This window comes from Oncorhynchus mykiss, chromosome 1 (assembly GCF_057628025.1).
Source record: "Oncorhynchus mykiss isolate SJ-2025 chromosome 1, ASM5762802v1, whole genome shotgun sequence".
NCBI lineage: Eukaryota > Metazoa > Chordata > Actinopteri > Salmoniformes > Salmonidae > Oncorhynchus > Oncorhynchus mykiss.
This window is the reverse complement of record NC_143022.1, coordinates 23,762,829-23,784,595: the sequence shown is the minus strand read 5'-3', so window position 1 is coordinate 23,784,595 and position 21,767 is coordinate 23,762,829. Positions and strand designations below refer to the sequence as shown.

Sequence of the window (21,767 nt, the reverse complement as noted above, 5' to 3'; positions counted from 1 at the left end):
GGTTTAAAAAATATATACTTGTGTATTGATTTTAAGAAAGGCATTGATGTTTATGGTTAGGTACATTGGTGCAACGACAGTGCTTCTTTTCACGAATGCGCTTGTTAAATCATCACACGTTTGGCGAAGTAGGCTGTGATTCGATGATAAATTAACAGGCACCGCATTGGTTATTTGCAACACCGGACAAGCTAGTTAAACTAGTAATATCATCAACCATGTGTAGTTAACTAGTGATTATGTTAAGATTGATTTTTAATAAGATAAGTTTAATGCTAGCTAGCAATTTACCTTGGCTCCTTGCTGCACTCACGTAACAGGTGGTCAGCCTGCCACGCAGATTCCTTGTGGGGTGCAATGTAATCAGCCATAATCGGTGTCCAAAAATTACAGATTATTATGAAAACTTGAAATCTGCAATAATTAATCGGCCATTACGAATAATCAGTCGACCTCTAATATGGGCTCGTTCTACTATGTATAAAGCAGCTCTGTGTGTCTCCTCAGCTACATGTATTGGACAGAGTGGGGAGGCAAGCCCAGGATCGCCAGGGCCCACATGGACGGCAGCAACATAATTACCCTAGTGGACAAAGTGGGCAGAGCCAACGGCCTCACCATCGACTACATCGACCAGAGACTCTATTGGACCGACCTGGACACCTGTATGATAGAGTCAACCAACATGCAAGGTAAACGCATACAGTAGTCAAGCTCTTCTCCAACCCCTCTGTTGTTTATGATTGATGATACATGATGAGCATAAAACTCTGTAATATTGCTATGGTTGACAGCAATATTTATTCATGTCCATTCTCCTTTTCCACCCAATATTACTGTACAAATATATCATATTGCTGTGGTTAACATCAATATCCTCAGATCTTCAATAATCCATATATTGATAATCATGTTTCATCCAGGTCTGCAGAGGGAGATAGTGGCTGACGACCTCCCTCATCCGTTCGGTCTGACCCAGTACCGGGACTACATCTACTGGACAGACTGGAACCTGCGCAGCATCGAGCGGGCCGACAAGCGCTCTGGGCTGAACCGCACCATGGTCCAGGGACACCTGGAGTACGTCATGGACATCCTGGTCTTCCACTCCTCTCGCCAGGATGGTGCCAATGACTGCTCCCAGAACAACGGCAACTGTGCCCACCTGTGCCTGGCGTCGCCCTCCGGCTCCCAGTGCCGCTGTGCCTCCCACTACATCCTGGACTCAAACAGCAGGAACTGCAGCTGTGAGTAGAGAAATGACCAGGGCCGGCATTGATAGGGGGTTGTTGGGTTTATGTTTTTAGTTTGGTTCAGTGTTGTATTTAGTGTGTTGGTACAGTCAGTTTATTCTGTTTTGAGACATATGCACTAATCTCCTGTGGACATTTTACTGTAAGTTGGAAATGTAATCTCTCCGTTAAGAGTAGGCGAGTCAGTGTATTTTACAACGTCTTTGCTCTAGAAGGATGTATTGTCTTAATCAAATCCAGGTGTGTCTACAGCCCTTGGCCATGCAAAACCTCATAACACGTGTCTGTCTGAATCATACCATGAGCTGACCTCAGACTTTCACTGAGGCCTGATGTGGACAAGTGTTAGAAAGGAGGTTGCTGTGCACATATCACAGACTGAGCATTCCTCTGGTCTTGGCATGGGATGAAGGCCCTGTGTTCCTACATGTCTTTTTCTTTCTTACTGTTGCATACTTCCCTGGCCTCTGGGGACCACTGATTACTGCATTCTATTAAGCTGATTACAACATCCTGAGTCATGGAAAGATTGGTAGGAGAGGGAGGAAGAGATATAGAGGGAGGGGACCGAGAGAGTGAGCGAGATGGAGAGATTCAAATGTTTGGATTCGGCCTGTTAACCTCTGACCCCTCCCTCCCCCCAGCCCCCTCGAGCTTCCTCCTGTTCAGCCAGAAGGCCTCAATCAGCCGCATGGTTCTGGGTGAGCAGAGCCCCGACATCATCCTTCCCATCCACGTCCTCCGCAACGTCCGGGCCATCAGCTACGACCCCCTAGACCACCTGATCTACTGGGTGGACGGGCGGCAGAACATCAGGAGGGCCCGCGACGATGGCACACAGGTGAGTCATGCTGATAAAGAGGACCATATATTTACATACACACTTAAGATGCATATAGTATATTGTGTATATGAATGTTTTTCAATTATATTCTAGTTTACATGCATATAAAGTTGAGGGAGTTATAGAACTTAATTTAATTGACGTCAGTGCAGCCATCATGCACAAATACATTTGTTTGAACACTCGCATATCTTTTGTCGACAGTGTGAAACCTTTCACAATTACAGGCCCTTTCTCTAATTTAATATCTATCTCCTTCATCCTCTTCCAGTCGTCAGTGGTGGTGTCCACCACTTCCACCCACCAGCAGCAGCCTGACAAACAGCCCCACGACCTGAGCCTGGACACCTACAGCCGTACTGTCTACTGGACTTGTGAGGCCACCAATACCATCAACCTCCAGCGCCTGGACGGAGATGCCGTGGGCGTGGTGCTGCGAGATGAACATGACAAACCCAGAGCCATTGTAGTCAACGCCGAAAAAGGGTGAGGAGGGAAGGGGGAGTGTTGTATCAAAGAGACTGCAAAACAAAGTGCTGCCTGGTTCATACTGTTACAGCTCGAGGCAACGTTTTTTTGTGCAGATAGAGGCAGACTGACTCAATAACTGGATTTAGGGATGGCAACATTTCTATTTCAAATCTCCCAGGCTCGGTTTTCAAATCTACCCCGATTGTGGTGGACTTGGGAATGAAAAACCGAGGGACCTCACTCACTTGAAAGCTTTTGAAAATAAACAGGACTTCCAAAATAGTTCAGTGTCCCCTTATGAAATATTTTCAAGTGAGCGATGCCACTTGTATGTCTGTAAATATAGCAGTTGGCTGGCGGGCAGATCAGGGACTGGGTGTGGCGACACTCCAAGCAGCAGAGTAATTAGTGGGTGATCAGGTGTTTAGTGATGTGGTGTTGACAATTTGACATAGGAGACTCTGTGGAACAGTGTTTATTTTCCTTCGATAGGGCAGGGAAGGAACCACAGCCCCAAGTAACTACGAGGCTGAGAATGTCAGGTCATGTGTGCAGCAGATGGTTGTGTTTACTGTTCTGCCTGCACTACTTTCTCCTCTCCAGTGGTGCAGTAGTATGGTCAGGGCCGTAGGTCAGGGCCTGGCAGGCTGCACTGTAATTGTGATGCTCATTGTTGATGCGGCCGTCCTCCATGTTCCGTTCTATTTGGGGCTCTCCTATGTGGTTTGGCTTGGATGTGGCGGAGATGACTTCTCTCATAGGAGTGACCCGGAGTAAACTAATCAACATGAGACGTTTAATCCCAAAAATCTCAAACTGAATATTGTTGGCAATCAGCTTGACAATTTGTATAATTTGACATGGTCTTGTAGTTGTTTTTATCCGATTTGAAAGTTGCTTGTCTCTCCATGGGCATGGAAAGCACTAAATAGACATTGAAGATATTTGGCCGAGCTCAGTAGACAGTCTCAAAAGGTTACAGGCAGGTTGAAGAGCTGTGGGGTTCATTTGTATTCTCCCACTTTCCCTTGAAGTGACGGCTTCTACATTTACTCAAAGCATTATGTTATTACATTAATACTTCAACTGATTACACTCAGACTGATATAAAAAAAAAATGGTTCCCTTTTGACTTGAAGAAGCAGAACCAAATTACAAACAGACGAGCATTTGCGCAATAGCATTTCTTCCTTCAAGTCTTCTGTCTAAACAGGTGTTAAGGGAGGTTCTTATCAGAGCTGATAGAAGCTGGTGTGAGACGTAACAAACCGGGAAAGCCCACAGCCCGATAATAGCCTCTACTCCTCCAGGCTCTGAGAGGGGGGCCAACTTAACAGCCCTGCGCTCTTGTCTACACCCAGCACAGTACAATTCAGGCTGCCCTGCCCACTCATCAAAACACATATCTCAACTGTTATTTATCTTCCATCTATCAGTAAATCTCTGACTGATTTACATGTTGTAATGTGAGTAAGATATACATATCAATGTTGACTAATGTCTAAAATCCTGTACACAGTTGGTGGTTTAAGGTTTGGGCAGCAACTGTTCAAATGTCTGTCAGTATGCTTTTCGTTGTTTTTTCTTACTGCCTCCATCTCTCCTGTAGGTATATGTATTTCACGACCATGCAGGATCGCTCTGCTAAGATCGAGGGAGCGTCTCTGGATGGGACAGAGCGGGAGTCTTTGTTCACCACGGGTCTGATCCGGCCTGTAGCCCTGGCCCTGGACAACAAGCTGGGGAAACTCTTCTGGGTGGATGCTGACTTGAAACGCATTGAGAGCAGTGACCTCACTGGTGAGTCCCAATGCTAAAGAAGTGTGGACAGCCATTCTAGATCCAGAACGTCAGCACTCAAACACTGCTGATCATCTGAAAAGCTGTTGTTGCTATGGTTGATCAGTTTTGACAGCATTTATTTACATCTCTCATTCTCAGTAGTACACAGCAGTACCATGGAAAATTACACAATGTTCCTCGAGTCCAAACACAGTTTGTGGTCTAAAATAGTCTGCCCATCTTCCTAATACGTCTGAAAGCCTACATCTTCACACTAGAAAAGCCTGGCCTCTTTGGACCCCCCTTCAGGCCAATGAGGAGTCATTTGGACTCAACATACTAATGAATACAATTTCATGTATGCTATCGGGAAAATAATACTTTGGTTGTGTTTATGAAGAACACAATAGCATTTTTATTAGTTTGTTACTGTAGGCTGTGGAGTGGATGGAATTGTGATATTTTGAAAAAGGGCTCCTCTCTTCAGTCTTAAGAGTTATTTGGCAAGGGTAAATGTTTTTTTGGTTTTTTTAAACATCAGAATCTACTATATATAAATCAAGTATTGCCTTCCTGTGACACTACAATGATATGAAAAGGTCACTTTTTCGTGAAAAACAACTGTTTTTAACAATTCTGTTTGATACCGGTGCTAGGCGCACTGGTTTGAGTGTCGAACTGCAACGCGGCTGGGTTTTTCATGCTCAACATTTTCCTGTGTGTATCTAGAATTGTCCACCACCCAAATGACATCCAACCAACTTGACACAACAGTGGGATGCATGGGGGTGCAACTCAATATTAGGAAGGCGTTCCTAATGTTTTGTACACTGTATGTGTGTTAAATAGACTTATTTTAGGAGAAGTCCAGAACAGAGGGGGGCATGACTTTAAAATGGCAGGGAAATTTCCATTTCAATTCACATTGGGTCAAAATGATCCCCTTGGCCTTTCTAGTGTTAAATAATTCCCCCTGCCTCTGAAGTCTGGACTGGATATGAACAATACAGCATTCAGACTGATTTCTCCAGGCCATTTATGCACCATCAGACTTTAAAGTTATACAAGAGAGTGTCTTTATTTTGGCAGACCATGTTTGGCAACAGTTATTGAATATTAGTCAACCTGGTTTTAGTGATGGTGTCTATATTTATACCTATATACCTATATAAAGTTTAGAACTTAAGAAGGAAGACCTAAGGGTCTGAAAATAAATGCATTTGGGAGGATACACTGTCTTTGATGTGAGATATAGGATATCTATTGTTTGGTGTATACTACCCTTGTTCTGAGGTCATTCCTATTCCTTCTCCCAGGAGCAAATCGTATCGTCCTCCAGGACTCTAACATCCTGCAGCCCATGGGTCTGACAGTGCTGGGGGAGCACCTGTACTGGATCGACAGACAGCAGCAGATGATCGAGAGGGTGGACAAGCTGATTGGGGAGAAGAGGACCCGTATCCAGGGCCGCATTGCCTACCTCACCAGCATTCACGCTGTGGAAGACATGGACCCTACAGAGTTTGGTAAGGCACCTGGAGGAGCCTGTGTTTAGCCACTTCCTATTGCCTCAGCAGATACCAATTATTTTGGAAAACAATGTGTGATGCAGTGCTTTACTACAATAGAGTTCCGTTACTCTCCAGGGGCAAAAACTCAATGTCCACGTCTTCTCCTTCCTCTTCTTCACAGCTTCTCATCCCTGTTCCCATGACAACGGAGGCTGCTCACACATCTGCATTGCCAAAGGAGACCGGACACCTCGCTGCTCCTGTCCCACGCACCTGGTCCTGCTGCCCAACCTGCTCATCTGTGGAGGTACAGCTGCTGCTGTAACACATTCAATAATGATGTGCGATACACAATAAGTCAAGTTTTACATCAGGCATTGGCTCTGAATCTAAACTCCTCCCACTTCAGACCCACCCACCTGTTCCACAGAGCAGTTCACCTGTGCCACGGGTGACATTGACTGCATCCCCATGGCATGGCGCTGTGACGGCGTTGCTGAGTGTGATGACAACAGTGACGAGGAGAACTGCCCCGTGTGCTCGGCAATCCAATTCCAGTGTGACAAGGGCCAGTGTGTGGATGCTCAGCTACGCTGCAACGGAGAGCCAGACTGCGCAGACAACTCCGATGAACAGGACTGTGACAGTACGTTCACTCAACTGACTTTATGCACAATATTGACACATACTGCTGCGCCATCTTGGAAGTATGTAAGACGTTTTAGTCCAATGTAAATATAGTCTTTCGGTTTTTGTATACGTTTCACTCTTTTTTACATTTTCAAATTAAATATACCTTCCTGCAACCCGCCTCACCCAATGTGGTACGGATGTGCTATTTTTTAGACCTTATAACTGGAACCTCCATCAGCAGCTAGCCAACTAATTAGCTACTAGCTATTTAGTCATTGTTAGCCACTGCTATCGGTGTTTACTTTTAGCTCGGACTCCAGACGCTTTAGCCCGGATAATACTTGCCAGTCTGCTGATATTTCGCTGTACATTCTTTTTTTCCCACTACATCACCGGATTCCTGCCGCAAGCTCTGGACCATTACACCGGATCGTCGCAGCTAGCTAGTTACTACTGAGTGGCTATTGTAGCGAACGCCCTTGTCCAGAAGCATGCACCAGTTAGCCTCGAGCTAGGCCCATCTCCCGGCTAGCAAACAAAGTACACCAACTACAATACCTCTCTTGCCAATTGGCCTGGACCCTTTGTCGACACTGAGCCCCACCAATCCATCACCACTGGTCTGCTGACATAATTCAGCCGATGTGCTCTCAACCGTGGATGTTGGTGATGATCCACCTGCTAGCCCGGGCCCGCTATGCTTCCTGAAAGCCGTGTCTCCCGCTCGCCTAGCATAGTAATCGACTACCGAACGGCTCCCTGTTTCATCTATTGCTGCTCATTGGACCCTATGATCACTCGGTTACACAGCTGATGCCTGCTGGACTGTTCATTAACACAGTACTTCATTTTGTTTATCTGTCGGCCCCAGCCTCGAACTCAGGCCCTGTGTGTAGCTAACTGATCCTCTCTGCCCATTCATCGCCATTTACCTGTTGTTGTTGTCGTCCTAGCTGTTTACCCGTTGTTGCCTTAGCTCTCCCAATCAAGACCTGTGATTGCGTTATGCCTTTCTCGAATGTCAATATGCCTTGTATACTGTTTAGGAGAGCTCTCATTTTATTTTACTACGGAGCCCCTAGTCCTGCTCAACATGCCTCAAATAGCCCCCTTGTCCCACCCCCCACACATGCGGAGACCACACCTAGCTTAACTGGCACCTCCAGAGACAAAACCTCTCTCATCGTCACTCAATGCCTAAGTTTACCCCCACTGTACTTGCACCCTACCATACCCATCTGTACACTATGCCCTGAATCGATCCTACTACGCCCAGAAATCTGCTCCTTTTATTCTCTGTTCCCAAAGCACAAGACGACCAGTTCTTATAGCCTTTAGCCGTGCCCTCATCCTAATTCTCCTCTGTTCCTCTGGTGTTGTAGAGGTTAACCCAGGCCCTGTGTGTCCCCAGGCGCTCTCATTTGTTGACTTCTGCAACCGTAAAAACCTTGGTTTCATGCATGTTAAATCAGAAGCCTCCTCCCTAAGTTTGCTTTATTCACTGCTTTAGCACACTCCGCCAACCCTGATGTCCTAGCCGTGTCTGAATTAGGAAGGCCAGCAAAAATTCTGAAATTTCCATCCCCAATTACAACAAGACAGAACTGCTAAAGGGGCGGAATTGCAATCTACTGTAGAGAGAGCCTGCAGAGTTTTGTCATACTATCCAGGTCTTAGTTAGAGCTTCTACTTTTAAAGATCCATCTCTCCAGAAATAAGTCCCTCACTGTTGCTGCTTGTTATAGACCCCCCCCCCGCCCCCAGCTCCCAGCTGTGCCCTGGACACCATATGTGAATTGATTGCCTCCCATCTATCATCAGAGTTCGTACTGCTAGGTGACCTAAATTGGGATATGCTTAACACCCCAGCCGTCCTACAATCTAAGCTAGATGCCCTCAATCTCACACAAATGATCAAGGAACCTACCAGGTCCAACCCCCTCATAGATATCATCCTGACCAACTTGCCCTCCAAATACACCTCTGCTGTTTTCAACCAGGATCTCAGCAATCACTGCCTCATTGCCTGCGTCCGTTATGGGTCCGCGGTCAAACGACGACCCCTCATCACTGTAAAATACTTCTGCGAGAAGGTCTTTCTAATCGACCTGGCCCAGGTATCCTGGAAGGATGTTGACCTCATCCGTCAGTAGATGATGCCTGGTTGTTCTTTAAAAGTGCTTTCCTCACCATCTTAAATAAGCATGCCCCTTTCAAAAAATGTAGAACTAAGAACAGATATAGTTCTTGGTTCACTCCAGGTTTGACTGCCCTTGACCAGCACAAAAACACCCTGTGGAGAACTGCACTAGCTTCAAATAGTCCCCGCGATATGCAACTTCTCAGGGAAGTCAGGAACCAATACACACAGTCAGTTAGGAAAACAAAGGCTAGCTTTTTCAGACATTTGCATCCTGCAGCACTAATTCAAAAAAGTTTTGGGACACAAGTCCATGGAGAATAAGAGTACCTCCTCCCAGCTGCCAACTACACTGAGACTAGAAAACACTTGTCAGCACTGATGAATCCATGGTAATCGAGAATTTCAATAGGCATTTCTCTACGGCTGGCCATGCAAAATCTGGATCCCTACAAATCAGCTGGGCTAGACAATCTGGACCCTCTCTTCCTAAAATGATCTGCTGCCATTGTTGCAGCCCCTATTACTAGTCTATTCAACCTATCTTTCGTATCGTCTGAGATTCGACCGATATCCATCTTGCCCTGCCTTTCTAAAGCCAAGTGAACAAACAGATTACCAACCATTTCGAATCCCACTATACCTTCTCCGCTAAGCAATCTAGTTTCAGAGCTGGTCACGGGTGCACCTAAGCCACACTCAATGTCCTAAACAATATCATAACCATCATCGATAAAAGACAGTACTGTGCAGCCATCTTCATTGACCTGGCCAAGGCTTTCGACTCGGTCAATCACTGTATTCTTATCTGCAGACTCAACAGCCTTAGTTTCTCTAATGACTGCCTCGCCTGGTTCACTAACTACTTCTCAGATAGTTCAGTGTGTCAAATCGGAGGGCCTGTTGCCCGGACTTCTGGCAGTCTATGGGGTTGGCACAGGGTTCAATTCTTGAGCCAACTCTTTTCTTTGTATATATCAATAATGTCGCACTTGCTGCGGGTGATTCTTTGATCCACCTCTACGCAGACAACACCATTCTGTATACATCTGGCCCTTCTTTGGACACTGTTAACAAACTTCCAAACGAGCTTCAATGCCATACACACCTCTAACTGCTCTTAAAACCTCTCTGGGATATGCGGGACGCTAGCGTCCCACCTGGCCAAAAGGCAGGGAGAATGCAGAGCACCAAATTCAAATAAATTACTATAAAAATTAAACTTTCATTAAGTCACACATGCAAGATAGCAAATTAAAGCTACACACAAAGCTACTTGTTGTGAATCCAGCCAACATGTCAGATTTCAAATAGGCTTTTCGTTGAAAGCAAACGATGCTATTATCTGAGGATAGCACCATAGTAAACAAATAGAAAGCATATTTCAACCCTGCAGGCGGGACACAAAACGCAGAAATAAAAATAATTCATGCCTTACCTTTGACAAGCTTCTTTTGTTGGCACTCCAATATGTCCCATAAACATCACAAATGGTCCCTTTGTTCGATTAATTCTGTCGATATATATCCAAAATGTCCATTTATTTGGCGAGTTTGATCCAGAAAAACACCGGTTCCAACTTGCTCAACGTGACTACAAAATATTTCAAAAGTTACCTGTAAACTTTGCCAAAACATTTCAGACTACTTTTGTAATACAACTTTAGGTATTTTTTAATGTAAATAATCGATCAAATTGAAGACGGGATGATCTGTGTTCAATACAGGAAGAAAACCAACTGAAGCATGCTTTCTGGTCACGCGCCTCTAACAGTACACTTCATGTGACCCTCGTTCAAGATGGCCGTACTTCTTCCTTACACAAAGGAATAACCTCAACCAATTTCTAAAGACTGACATCCAGTGGAAGCGATAGGAACTGCAAGAAGGTCCCTTAGAAATTTGGATTCCCAATGAAAACCCATTGAAAAGAGTGACCTCAAAAAAATAAATCTGAATGGTTTGTCCTCTGGGTTTTGCCTGCTAAATAAGTTATGTTATACTCACAGGCATGATTCAAACAGTTTTAGAAACTTCAGTGTTCCTATCCAAATCTACTAATAATATGCATATCTTATCTTCTGGGGATGAGTAGCAGGCAGTTGAATCTGGGCATGCATTTCATCTGGATGTGAAAATACTGCCCCGTCACCAAGAAGTTAAATGCTAGTAAAAGGAAATGCATGATCGATGCCCGCACCCGCCCGACTAGCATCACTACTCTGGATGGTTCTGACTTAAAATATGTGGACAACTATAAATAGGTGTCTGGCTAGACTGTAAACTCTTCTCCAATCCAAAATTAAATTTAGAATTGCCTTCCTATTTCACAACAAAGCCTCCTTCACTCATGCTGCCAAACATACCCTCGTAAAACTGACTATCCTACCGATCCTTGACGTCGGCGATGTAATTTATAAAATAGCCTCCAACACTCTACTCAGATAATTGGATGCAGTCTATCACAGTGCCATCCGTTTTGTCACCAAAGCCCCATATACTACCCACCACTGAGACCTGTATGCTCTCGTTAGCTGGTCCTCGCTACATATTCGTCGCCAAACCCACTGACTCCAGGTCATCTACAAGTCTTTGCTAGGTGAAGCTTTGCCTTATCTCAGCTCACTGGTCACCATAGCAATACCCACCCGTAGCACGCGCTCCAGCAGGTATATTTCACTGGTCAAAGCCAACACTTAATTTGGCCGCCTTTCCTTCCAGTTCTCTGCTGCCAATGACTGGAACAAATTGCAAAAAATAACAAATTTGCTGAAGTTATATATATATATATATATATATACACATATACATATATACATACATATATATATATACATACATACATACATACATACATACATATATGTATATGTATATGTATGTATGTATGTATGTATGTATGTATGTATGTATGTATGTATGTATGTATGTATGTATGTATGTATATATATATATACATATATACATATATACATACATACATACATACATACATACACACATACACACACACACATACAGTGGGGCAAAAAAAGTATTTAGTCAGCCAGCAATTGTGCAAGTTCTCCCACTTAAAGATGAGAGAGGCCTGTAATTTTCATCATAGGTACACTTCAACTATGACAGACAAAATGAGGAAAAAAATCCAGAAAATCACATTGTAGGATTTTTAATGAATTTATTTGCAAATTATGGTGGAAAATAAGTACTTGGTCACCTGCAAACAAGCAAGATTTCTGGCTCTCACAGACCTGTAACTTCTTAAGAGGCTCCTCTGTCCTCCACTTGTTACCTGTATTAATGGCACCTGTTTGAACTTGTTATCAGTATAAAAGACACCTGTCCACAACCTCAAACAGTCACACTCCAAACTCCACTATGGCCGAGATCAAAGAGCTGTCAAAGGACACCAGAAACTAAATTGTAGACCTGCACCAGGCTGGGAAGACTGAATCTGCAATAGGTAAGCAGCTTGGTTTGAAGAAATCAACTGTGGGAGCAATTATTAGGAAATGGAAGACATACAAGACCACTGATAATCTCCCTCGATCTGGGGCTCCACGCAAGATCTCACCCCGTGGGGTCAAAATGATCACAAGAACGGTGAGCAAAAATCCCAGAAGCACACGGGGGGACCTAGTGAATGACCTGCAGAGAGCTGGGACCAAAGTAACAAAGCCTACCATCAGTAACACACTACGCCGCCAGGGACTCATCCTGCAGTGCCAGACGTGTCCCCCTACTTAAGCCAGTACATGTCCAGGTCTGTCTGAAGTTTGCTAGAGAGCATTTGGATGATCCAGAAGAAGATTGGGAGAATGTCATATGGTCAGATGAAACCAAAATATTACTTTTTGGTAAAAACTCAACTCGTCGTGTTTGGAGGACAAAGAATGCTGAGTTGCATCCAAAGAACACCATACCTACTGTGAAGCATGGGGGTGGAAACATGTTTTGGGGCTGTTTTTCTGCAAAGGGACCAGGACCACTGATCCGTGTAAAGGAAAGAATGAATGTGGCCATGTATCGTGACATTTTGAGTGAAAACCTCCTTCCATCAGCAAGGGCATTGAAGATGAAACTTGGCTGAGTCTTTCAGCATGACAATGATCCCAAACACACCACCCGGGCAACGAAGGAGTGGCTTCGTAAGAAGCATTTCAAGGTCCTGGAGTGGCCTAGCCAGTCTCCAGATCTCAACCCCATAGAAAATCTTTGGAGGGAGTTAAAAGTCCGTGTTGCCCAGCAACAGCCCCAAAACATCACTGCTCTAGAGGAGATCTGCATGGAGGAATGGGCCAAAATACCAGCAACCGTGTGTGAAAACCTTGTGAAGACTTACAGAAAACGTTTGACCTCTGTCATTGCCAACAAAGGGTATATAACAAAGTATTGAGACAAACTTTTGTTATTGACCAAATACTTATTTTCCACCATAATTTGCAAATAAATTCATAAAAAATCCTACAATGTGATTTTCTGGATTTTTTCTCTCATTTTGTCTGTCATAGTTGAAGTGTACCTATGATGAAAATTACAGGCCTCATCTTTTTAAGTGGGAGAAATGGCACAATTGGTGGCTGACTAAATACTTTTTTGCCCCACTGTATATATAGAGAGAGATATCTCCCTCACTAACTTTAAGCGTCAGCTGTCAGAGCAGCTTACCGATCGCTGCAGCTGTACACAGCCCATCTGTAAATATCCCATCCAACTACCTACCTCATCCAATATTTGTTTTTCTGCTCTTTTGCACACCAGTATTTCTACTTGCACATCCTCATCTGCACATCTATCACTCCAGTGTTAATTGCTAAATTGTAATTACTTCGCCACAGGCCTATTTATTGCCCTACCTCCTTCATTTGCACACACTGTATACAGATTTTTATATTGTTATTGACTGGTTGTTGTTTTGTCGCACTGTTTTGCTTTATCTTGGCCAGGTCGCCGTTGTAAATGAGAACTTGTTCTCAACTGGCCTACCTGGTTAAATAATGGTGAAATAAAATAAATAAAAACACTTCCAGATCAGTAAAACATACACCAATGTCATAGGGATTAAAGGGCGACTGCACTTCCTGATTTGACCTCGTTTTGAAGATTGCTCATTGAGAAATGCTAGCGGCCATGACTAAAGCCAAATTATAGTTATCTTGGATGTGGGCGTGCTATGTTCCCATATCGTACCCTTGCAGGTACTGTTGTTGTTTGTCCCTCCTGAGTCACCGTAGCAACAGCCACTTCCTCAAAATAAATTGAATTAATCTAAGAGAAATCTGTAATTTTGATATTTTAGCTTAGTCGTGCAATTTTACATCTAGCTAAGGTGTTTGGTCCAGTGTTTCTTAAGTAAAAAAATGTGCATGGAAAACTAGTCAGTGGGTTTTGGAATATTGACAAGGTGCAGTTGGGATACAAATGCGCTTTGATCGTCTCAATTCTCATTTTGCCCCAAAAGTTGGCAGGCGTTAGTGATTGACACTGTCAAACACATCAGCATGTGGCCACTCCATAAACGGCTTAGGGCCAAGAGTTATTTCAACATAACATTGGCAACGTGTTGTCTTATGTAAACAAGTCAGAGGCGCTGTGTAATGGGCAGGTCTGTCTCACTGTCTGGAAGTTCTGGCTGCTATGGTTGGAGTGCACACAGCTGCTTCTCTCGTGTTAGTGGGCACGATCGTAATCATACCCAACCCTTCAGTAAGTCGCGACGAACACACAAAACTCAGTTTTGGACAAGATGGACTGACAAATGATGCCATTTACACTTTGTGGTAATTTTTACACTAGAATAAATGTGTTTATGCTTCATAGATGCCACATAGAATCAACTTCTCTGAATTTAAATGGCCTAAAGGGCAGTTGGCCTTTAATACTGGGAGATTGTACTATCACCACCAGCAACCTTGTTTGTATTGATTTGATGATAAGCCATGCCAAGTCTTGTAACGTGGACTTTGCTCTCCTCCCCTCAGCCATATGCCTGCCCAACCAGTTCCGCTGCAACAACAAGCAGTGCATCCTGAAGAAACAGCAGTGTGACTCCTACAATGACTGTGCTGACAACTCTGACGAGCTCTTCTGTGGTGTGTTTAACTTCACTCAGTCACTTGAGAAAATCAAGGGAGTTCAGAATTTACACTATTGTCATATTTTTCAGTAAGGAGAAACCAGTCAATCCATCTACAATATCACATTGATTTAACCGACTACTCATACTTGGCAGCAGTCCGTTAAACCTGTTGTAATGTCTTTGCCCGTCTTGTAGAATTCCTCACCCCCCCGTCAAGCGACGTTCAATCACCATCTCACACCAGCACCATCGGCCCAGTCATTGGCATCATCCTGTCAGTGTTTGTGATGGGAGGGATGTACTTTGTGTGCCAGCGGGTGGTGTGCCGCCGTTACAAAGGTCCCAACGGAGCCTTCCCCCACGATTACATCAGTGGCACCTCACACGTACCCCTCAACTTCATCGCACCCAGCAGCTCACAGCACGGAACCTTCACAGGTAAAGGTTGGCTATTACACAACACTGAATACTAAAGATCAAATGGATGAGTGTATAGATATGGCCTGTACTGTGAAAGGATAGTATTTACATGCTGAAGCAGGTAGTTGTTGTCACTGTATTTGACTGTTTTGTTGTTTCTTAGGTATCTCGTGTGGGAAGTCTATGATGAGTTCTGTCAGTCTGATGGGGAGCAGCTGTAGTGGGGCACCACTCTATGACAGGAACCATGTGACAGGGGCCTCCTCCAGCAGCTCCTCCAGCACTAAGGGAACCTTTTATCCACAGGTATGTACCCAACTTCTCTGCCCTCTCTTAGGAACCCAACACCTGTCCTCGCCGCGGTGTCTCTCATACATTATTTCTAAAAACTGAGGGGAATGTACATTTTCTCCTGTTTGAACTTTACTGGACACTGGATGATCTCAAAACTTAAGTTTGTAATTGAATGGGTAAGGGTTTGTATTTGCAGATGCTCAACCCGCCTCCCTCTCCAGCCACGGATCGCTCCCTGTATAATGCAGAGATCTTCTACTCCTCTAACAGTCCCTCCACCACCAGGTCTTACAGGTAAGAGATGAGGCACACTTGATCAGTTTCTCTCTTTGTATTATGCAACAGTCAGCTTGATGCAAATTGGCACCTCTTTGCTGTTGTGAAATAAAAAAGTATTTTCTCTCCTCCATGCTTGCTCCTGAAAGGCCTTATCTAATGCGCGGTGTGGCACCCCCCACCACCCCATGCAGCACTGATGTCTGTGACAGCGACTACACCACAAGTCGTTGGAAGAGCAACAAGTACTACATGGACCTAAACTCAGACTCTGACCCTTACCCTCCTCCCCCTACTCCCCGGAGCCAGTACCTATCAGCAGAGGAGAGCTGCCCCCCTTCTCCATCCACAGAGCGCAGTTACTTTCACCTCTGTCCCCCACCCCCGTCACCATGCACTGACTCTTCATGACACCCGGGGAAATAGCCATGTCTGTAAATAATTTTAAATATTAACAAATGAGAATTATATTTTATTCATATCCACTGATTGCCATGGGTTAAGGTGGGGATGGAATAGGGCCAGATCAAGTGTGACGTTGTTGTACAGTAAATTGTATCACTTGTCTATATTTTTCACGTTTCCCACCCTCGTTTCAGATGGAGTATCCTCCTAATTAGAAGACTTTCAATCTGACTATTCTATTGGCCTTTAATAATTCTTCGTTTTTTTCAGCAAAGTACTTTAGAACTTCCTTCAAACGTACCAATTTACAGTGACATTTGGTTTGAGAAAATACTGCATTCAAATGTTACACTGGTGATGTGGCCAACCACATTACCATTAACAAAACAAATTGTAAATATTTGTAATTAAGTAAATAAGAAATGTTTCACAACAGCCATGAAATGCTCTTATTAATTGAACTGGTCCTGAGCATGTCTTTGTTTTGGAGTTTACCAAAAATGTGTTTGCTGCTACTGTACATATACTTTACTCTGAATTATGAGAACACCCAACAAAACAATAGATCATTAAGCTGTTTCAGTTAGTAACGTTATTATTTTTTTGTGTAGAACAGTATGTATACATGTTAATTGTTTTGAAGGAGTCCTTATGGAATAACTCATAAGAGCAGCTTCATCGTTGATGCAGTTATCAACCAGAAATGACAAGGTTTTGCACAACCTTAACTCTATCATGAATCTCTTATGCAATGTCCATGTGACATACTAGACTGACTATTTCCATTTATTGAAACAATAATACTGTTGATATTTCAGCTTTTATCCATGAGACAAATGTCTGTAGTTTAGTAAAAGCTATTCCATCTTTTGTAAACAATGTTTGAAAACTGTAGATGATTAAATTGTAGTGAAACCCTCACTATCTTCACATACCTTTCAACCTATAGATTGAATTTCAGAGTGGTGAATATCATGCACCTGTAAAATCATGGCTCCATTATATTGTCTCACTTTGAAGATTGTTAACATTGTCAAACTGAGCACTTCCTTAAATGAACTATCCAACCAGTTAAGAAATGTGAACAGTGAATGTAAAATTACATAGAGAGGGAAATGTATTTTGAATTCATACCTCTTGTGCTTGTTTTCTGAGCTTTTTTCTGCCATTTGTATACAGGCAATTAACCATGGTGCTGACAAGTGAAATTAAATCATATGATCAAAAGTGTCAGGCTTCCATCTGTATGTTGGACACCTCTGGCTTCTAGCAGAGAGGTTGTACAGGTTCCTCAGACCTCCACAACACAACCTGCTGCCCAGCCCATTTCAAGCCACGCCCTTACTGGACAGGGACAACTCCAGCTGTACTTCATTGTGCCAGTATGTAGATGCTCCCCAAACAAACCTGTGTTGTGTTATTTACACTTGTGACAATTTTTGTATCAAAAGCATTTTTATATAATAAAGGTTCTATTTTAAGGAATACTTGTGTGGCTACTTTAAAGAATCAAAAATATTTTGGTTTAACACTTTTTTGGTTACTAAATGATTCCATGTGTTATTTCCTAGTTTTGATGTCTTAACTATTATTGTACAATGTAGAAAATAGTAAAAAATAAAGAAAAACCCTTGAATGAGTAGGTGTCCAAACTTTTGACTGGTACTGTATATACAGTAATATTAATTTGTTGCATGGAAAAGGTTTTTGGTGATCCAAATAGGGCTCACATTTTCTATTGCGATACTATTAACTGCACTGGTTATGCGAGTGAATCATAGCTAAATGCTGCCACCACGTGTAGAAAAGTTGGAACGTCATCCTTATCTATTTTTCAGGTCTCGTTTTTTTTTTTTTTTTTTACAAATGGACATCCATGTCAAATCATATCAATCTACCCCAGTAAAGTCTAGTTATGGCCAGAATATTTTGAGTGAGGACTGAAGGCGTGTTGTATGGGCTGACCCAAAGACACCCCTAGAGCAATTGCTGCTGCTTACAAACTTCTCCAGCATAGCACATCAGTCTGCAGTTCAAATAATAATGCTGAGCCAGTGTGGTATGTCAACCTCAAACAATAACAACCTGTATAAAAGCTGCTGTCAATGTGACCCCTATTAGGAAGGATTACAGACTGGACATGGAAAACTCATTGAAACTTTGCAACTCATGCCTTGGGTATGTAAAACCAAAGGAAACTACGTATGAGGAAACATAGCTATTCAATGTCTTTGACGTTCCTATTTTGGTGTACAGTACATTGCAGAAATAGTTGTGCATGCGTGAAAGATTCCCGTGAAACTTTTGAGCAGGTTGATTGAGAACAAACAACGATATAAGAGTATTGCATTTGGTGGCTGGCATTAGAGATTACTAAACTGCTCTCCATTCACTGTTAGAGGACCGCTATACTCTTCAGGTGAAGTTACTCAAGTGCAGGCCTGTAATGACAGGCCTTAACTGGAAAACCCCTCACATCACGTTTTTTGTTTTGCTCATTTCGTTTGGATGTCTTCCATCTCCGACAAAGTTCTACTTTCACTTGCTACAATCCCTAATGTTAACAATGATTTTTTTAAATTAAATAACTCAATGTTATCAGGGGAGTAATAGCAAAAGACAGGGGAGACCCATCTTGGCAATCAAGGGCCAGTGTCTACAGGATTTTGATCCAACTCCTATTGATTCAAAAATGATCACACGTAGACTGTAGTCTGCAAAACATCTTTGGCACTCTGTGCATTTGTAACATGACGATACTGTAGGCTTGCAATACATCAATGTTCAGTTTAAGGTCATTTCCATCTTCAGACCCCATGGTTACAGGTTGTAATGTCACAATAAGAGAAAAACTATTCAGAATACTCATGACACCAACACTTTACAGTGATAATAACCACAGGGACAACACAACAGTTAAAAATGCTGCACAATAATATGGTTTAACACTGACAGATAATTTTTGCTTCATTCCAAGAGATATCTGGGTTTCTCAACTCCACGATATGTACATCTCCGCAGTGGTGGCTGGTGGCACTTTAAAATGGGGAGGATGAGCTCATAGTAATGGCTAGAACAGAATAAATGGAATTGTCTCAAACACCTGGTTTCCATGTGTTTGACATCATTCCATTTACTCCATTCCATTCATTATTATGAGCCATCCTCCCATCGCCAGCCTCGGATTGAGTTGGGTTGCGACGACTGTGGGAAAAGTGTAGCTCCGACTACATCGAGTCGCTGTCATTCGATACGAGGAAACAGTTGGTGGTTGTATTTGACTAGTTTTATTAAAAAGTAGGGATTTCAGCAAACATAGAAAGGCACGCAGCTGCAGAAGAAAAACGTACATACACCCTAAGAGTTTAAGAATTCAGAATTGCACAAGTACCGACTGATAGTGACTCGATGTAGTCTGAGGTTCAGTCCACCCAGTCATCTCCGCTCAACTCCAATGACGTGAGGTACATCTTGGAGTTGAGAAAAACTTGGCTAGCCAAGACATTAACTTCGATCAGTTGCACTGGCTCTAAATCCTCTAGATGCAAAGATAAGCAACTCTCCTGGCACCGGGTTTAACCCATCAATCTCATCACACTGAGAAATTATACAATGTAGTTTAATGTAGGATACTTTTGGAAATACACCTCAGATTATCAGGTGTCATTTCTTAGCCTGACAACTCACACTATATTCTTCCACTGCTCTGTCATTCACTGCATACTTCAAATACTGAAGTTGTTTGTGGATCAGTGTATCAAAGCCAATGACATTTTCAAACCGCCTCTTTGCTAGAGGTCGAATGATTATGATTTTTCAACGACGATACCGATTATTGGAGGACCAAAAAAAGCCGATACCAATTATTGGAGGACCCAATAATATAATGCATATATTTAGTCTCAAATAAATAATGAAACAGATTCAAATTTGGTTTAAATAATGCAAAAACACAGTGTTAGTTATTATAGTTATTATAGGAATTATAGGACTATTTCTCTCTATACCATTTGTATTCCATATACCTTTGACTATTGGATGCTCTTATAGGCACTATAGTATTGCCAGCCTAATCTCGGGAGTTGATAGGCTTGGAGTCATAAACAGCACTGTGCTTCAAGCATTGCGAATAGATGCTGGGAAATGCAGGAAAGTGCTGTTTGAATGAATGCTTACGAGCCTGCTGCTGCCTACCACCGCTCAGTTAGACTGCGCTATCAAATCATCGACTTAATTATAATAAACACACAGAAATACAAGCCGTAGGTCATTAATATGGTCAAATCTGGAAACTATCAAAACAAAACGTTTATTCTTGGTTAAGTCTAAATATTGCTGTTACATTGCACAACCTTCAATGTGATGTCATAATTATGTACAATTTTGGCAAATTAATTACAGTCTTTGTTAGAAAGAAATGGTCTTCACACAGTTCGCAACGAGCAAAACTGCTGCATATACCCCGACTCTGCTTGCACTGAACCCAAGAGAAGTGACACAATTTCCCTAGTTAATATTGCCCGCTAACATGAATTTCTTTTAACTAAATATGCAGGTTTAAAAAATATATACTTATGTATTGATTTTAAGAAAGGCATTGATGTTTATGCTTAGGTACATTGGTCCAACGACCGTGCGTTTTTGCAAATGCGCTTGTTAAATCATCACCCGTTTGGCGAAGTAGGCTGTGATTCGATGATAAATTAACAGTGTTAACTGTTAACTCCTCCCACATTGATTATTTGCAACGCAGGACAAGCTAGTAATATCATCAACCATGTGTAGTTAACTAGTGATTATGTTAAGATGTATTGTTTTTTAATACGATAAGTTTAATGCTAGCTAGCAACTTACTTTGGCTCCTTGCTGCACTCGTTTAGATGGTCAGCCTGCCACGCAGTCTCCTCGTGGAGTGCAATGTAATCGGCATCCAAAACTGCCGATTAATAGGGCGACCTCTACTCTTTACCTACGTGTACTGGCTTTGGCTCAACCCATCGGTTTCTGGACCAATCAGACCCCCTGAGTGTGTTCAGATTCAGTGACAGGTTGGGGAGTTACTCAGATCGAGACTCACTGCCAGAGAAGAAACTAGTGTCTGTGTGCATGTAGTAGCATTTGGCCGGAGCAAGGAGTCTAAGTATCCTTTATGTTACCAATTCACAACGCTGAGTGGAAATCTTATGCTAGAGTGAATCACAGACCATAACCACAGGAGGCACTTATATGCAAGACATCCTGCAACTTAGAAAATTGTGTGTGTCCCACTCAAAGCAAGGCCTACTGTGTGTTCGAAGAATGTTCCAACAGAAGGGCGTGCTAAACTATAGTTTAGTTTAACGTTGTAGATCAGTTACCAAAACAAATCCATCTACCATCTTTACCTCTGCAAAAGTCCCGCTATTCCCTGCAGCTGCGTCCAGTTTTGGCGAGAGTGAAACCTCCTTGTTAGCTAGTTTGTTAGTTAACAATTGAAACAGGTTGCCTGGGTCCAATAAGCAACTAAGGCATTATAACTTGAACGGTAAGGAGTCGTATACCAGTTAACGTTAATACTATAGCGAATTGGTTAGGTTACTAACGTTAGCTCATCTGATTTTGTGCTGTCTGACTTTATTAGCCAGCTAATTTTCACACACTCATATTTGATCAGTTAAGTT

General features: G+C 42.8%; 1 protein-coding gene across 2 annotated transcripts in view; it reads left to right on the top strand.

Moving 5' to 3' along the window:
- The window catches only part of LOC110509621 (low-density lipoprotein receptor-related protein 5), an 85,952-nt gene extending 68,360 nt beyond the window's left edge, over positions 1-17,592 (top strand). Inside the window, exons 12-24 of one of the 2 annotated variants that reach the window (XM_036970849.2) lie at positions 508-692; positions 924-1,247; positions 1,898-2,094; positions 2,369-2,583; positions 4,178-4,368; positions 5,667-5,876; positions 6,043-6,168; positions 6,271-6,507; positions 14,615-14,725; positions 14,908-15,150; positions 15,296-15,438; positions 15,623-15,720; positions 15,852-17,592. In XM_036970849.2, the coding sequence (XP_036826744.2) occupies positions 508-692; positions 924-1,247; positions 1,898-2,094; positions 2,369-2,583; positions 4,178-4,368; positions 5,667-5,876; positions 6,043-6,168; positions 6,271-6,507; positions 14,615-14,725; positions 14,908-15,150; positions 15,296-15,438; positions 15,623-15,720; positions 15,852-16,113 (2,542 nt within the window). In that variant the 3' untranslated portion in view covers positions 16,114-17,592. Of the gene's footprint in view, positions 1-507; positions 693-923; positions 1,248-1,897; positions 2,095-2,368; positions 2,584-4,177; positions 4,369-5,666; positions 5,877-6,042; positions 6,169-6,270; positions 6,508-14,614; positions 14,726-14,907; positions 15,151-15,295; positions 15,439-15,607; positions 15,721-15,851 lie in introns of both variants that reach the window. The other variant, XM_036970786.2, reaches the window with a different exon arrangement.
- The last annotated feature ends 4,175 nt before the right edge of the window (positions 17,593-21,767 follow it).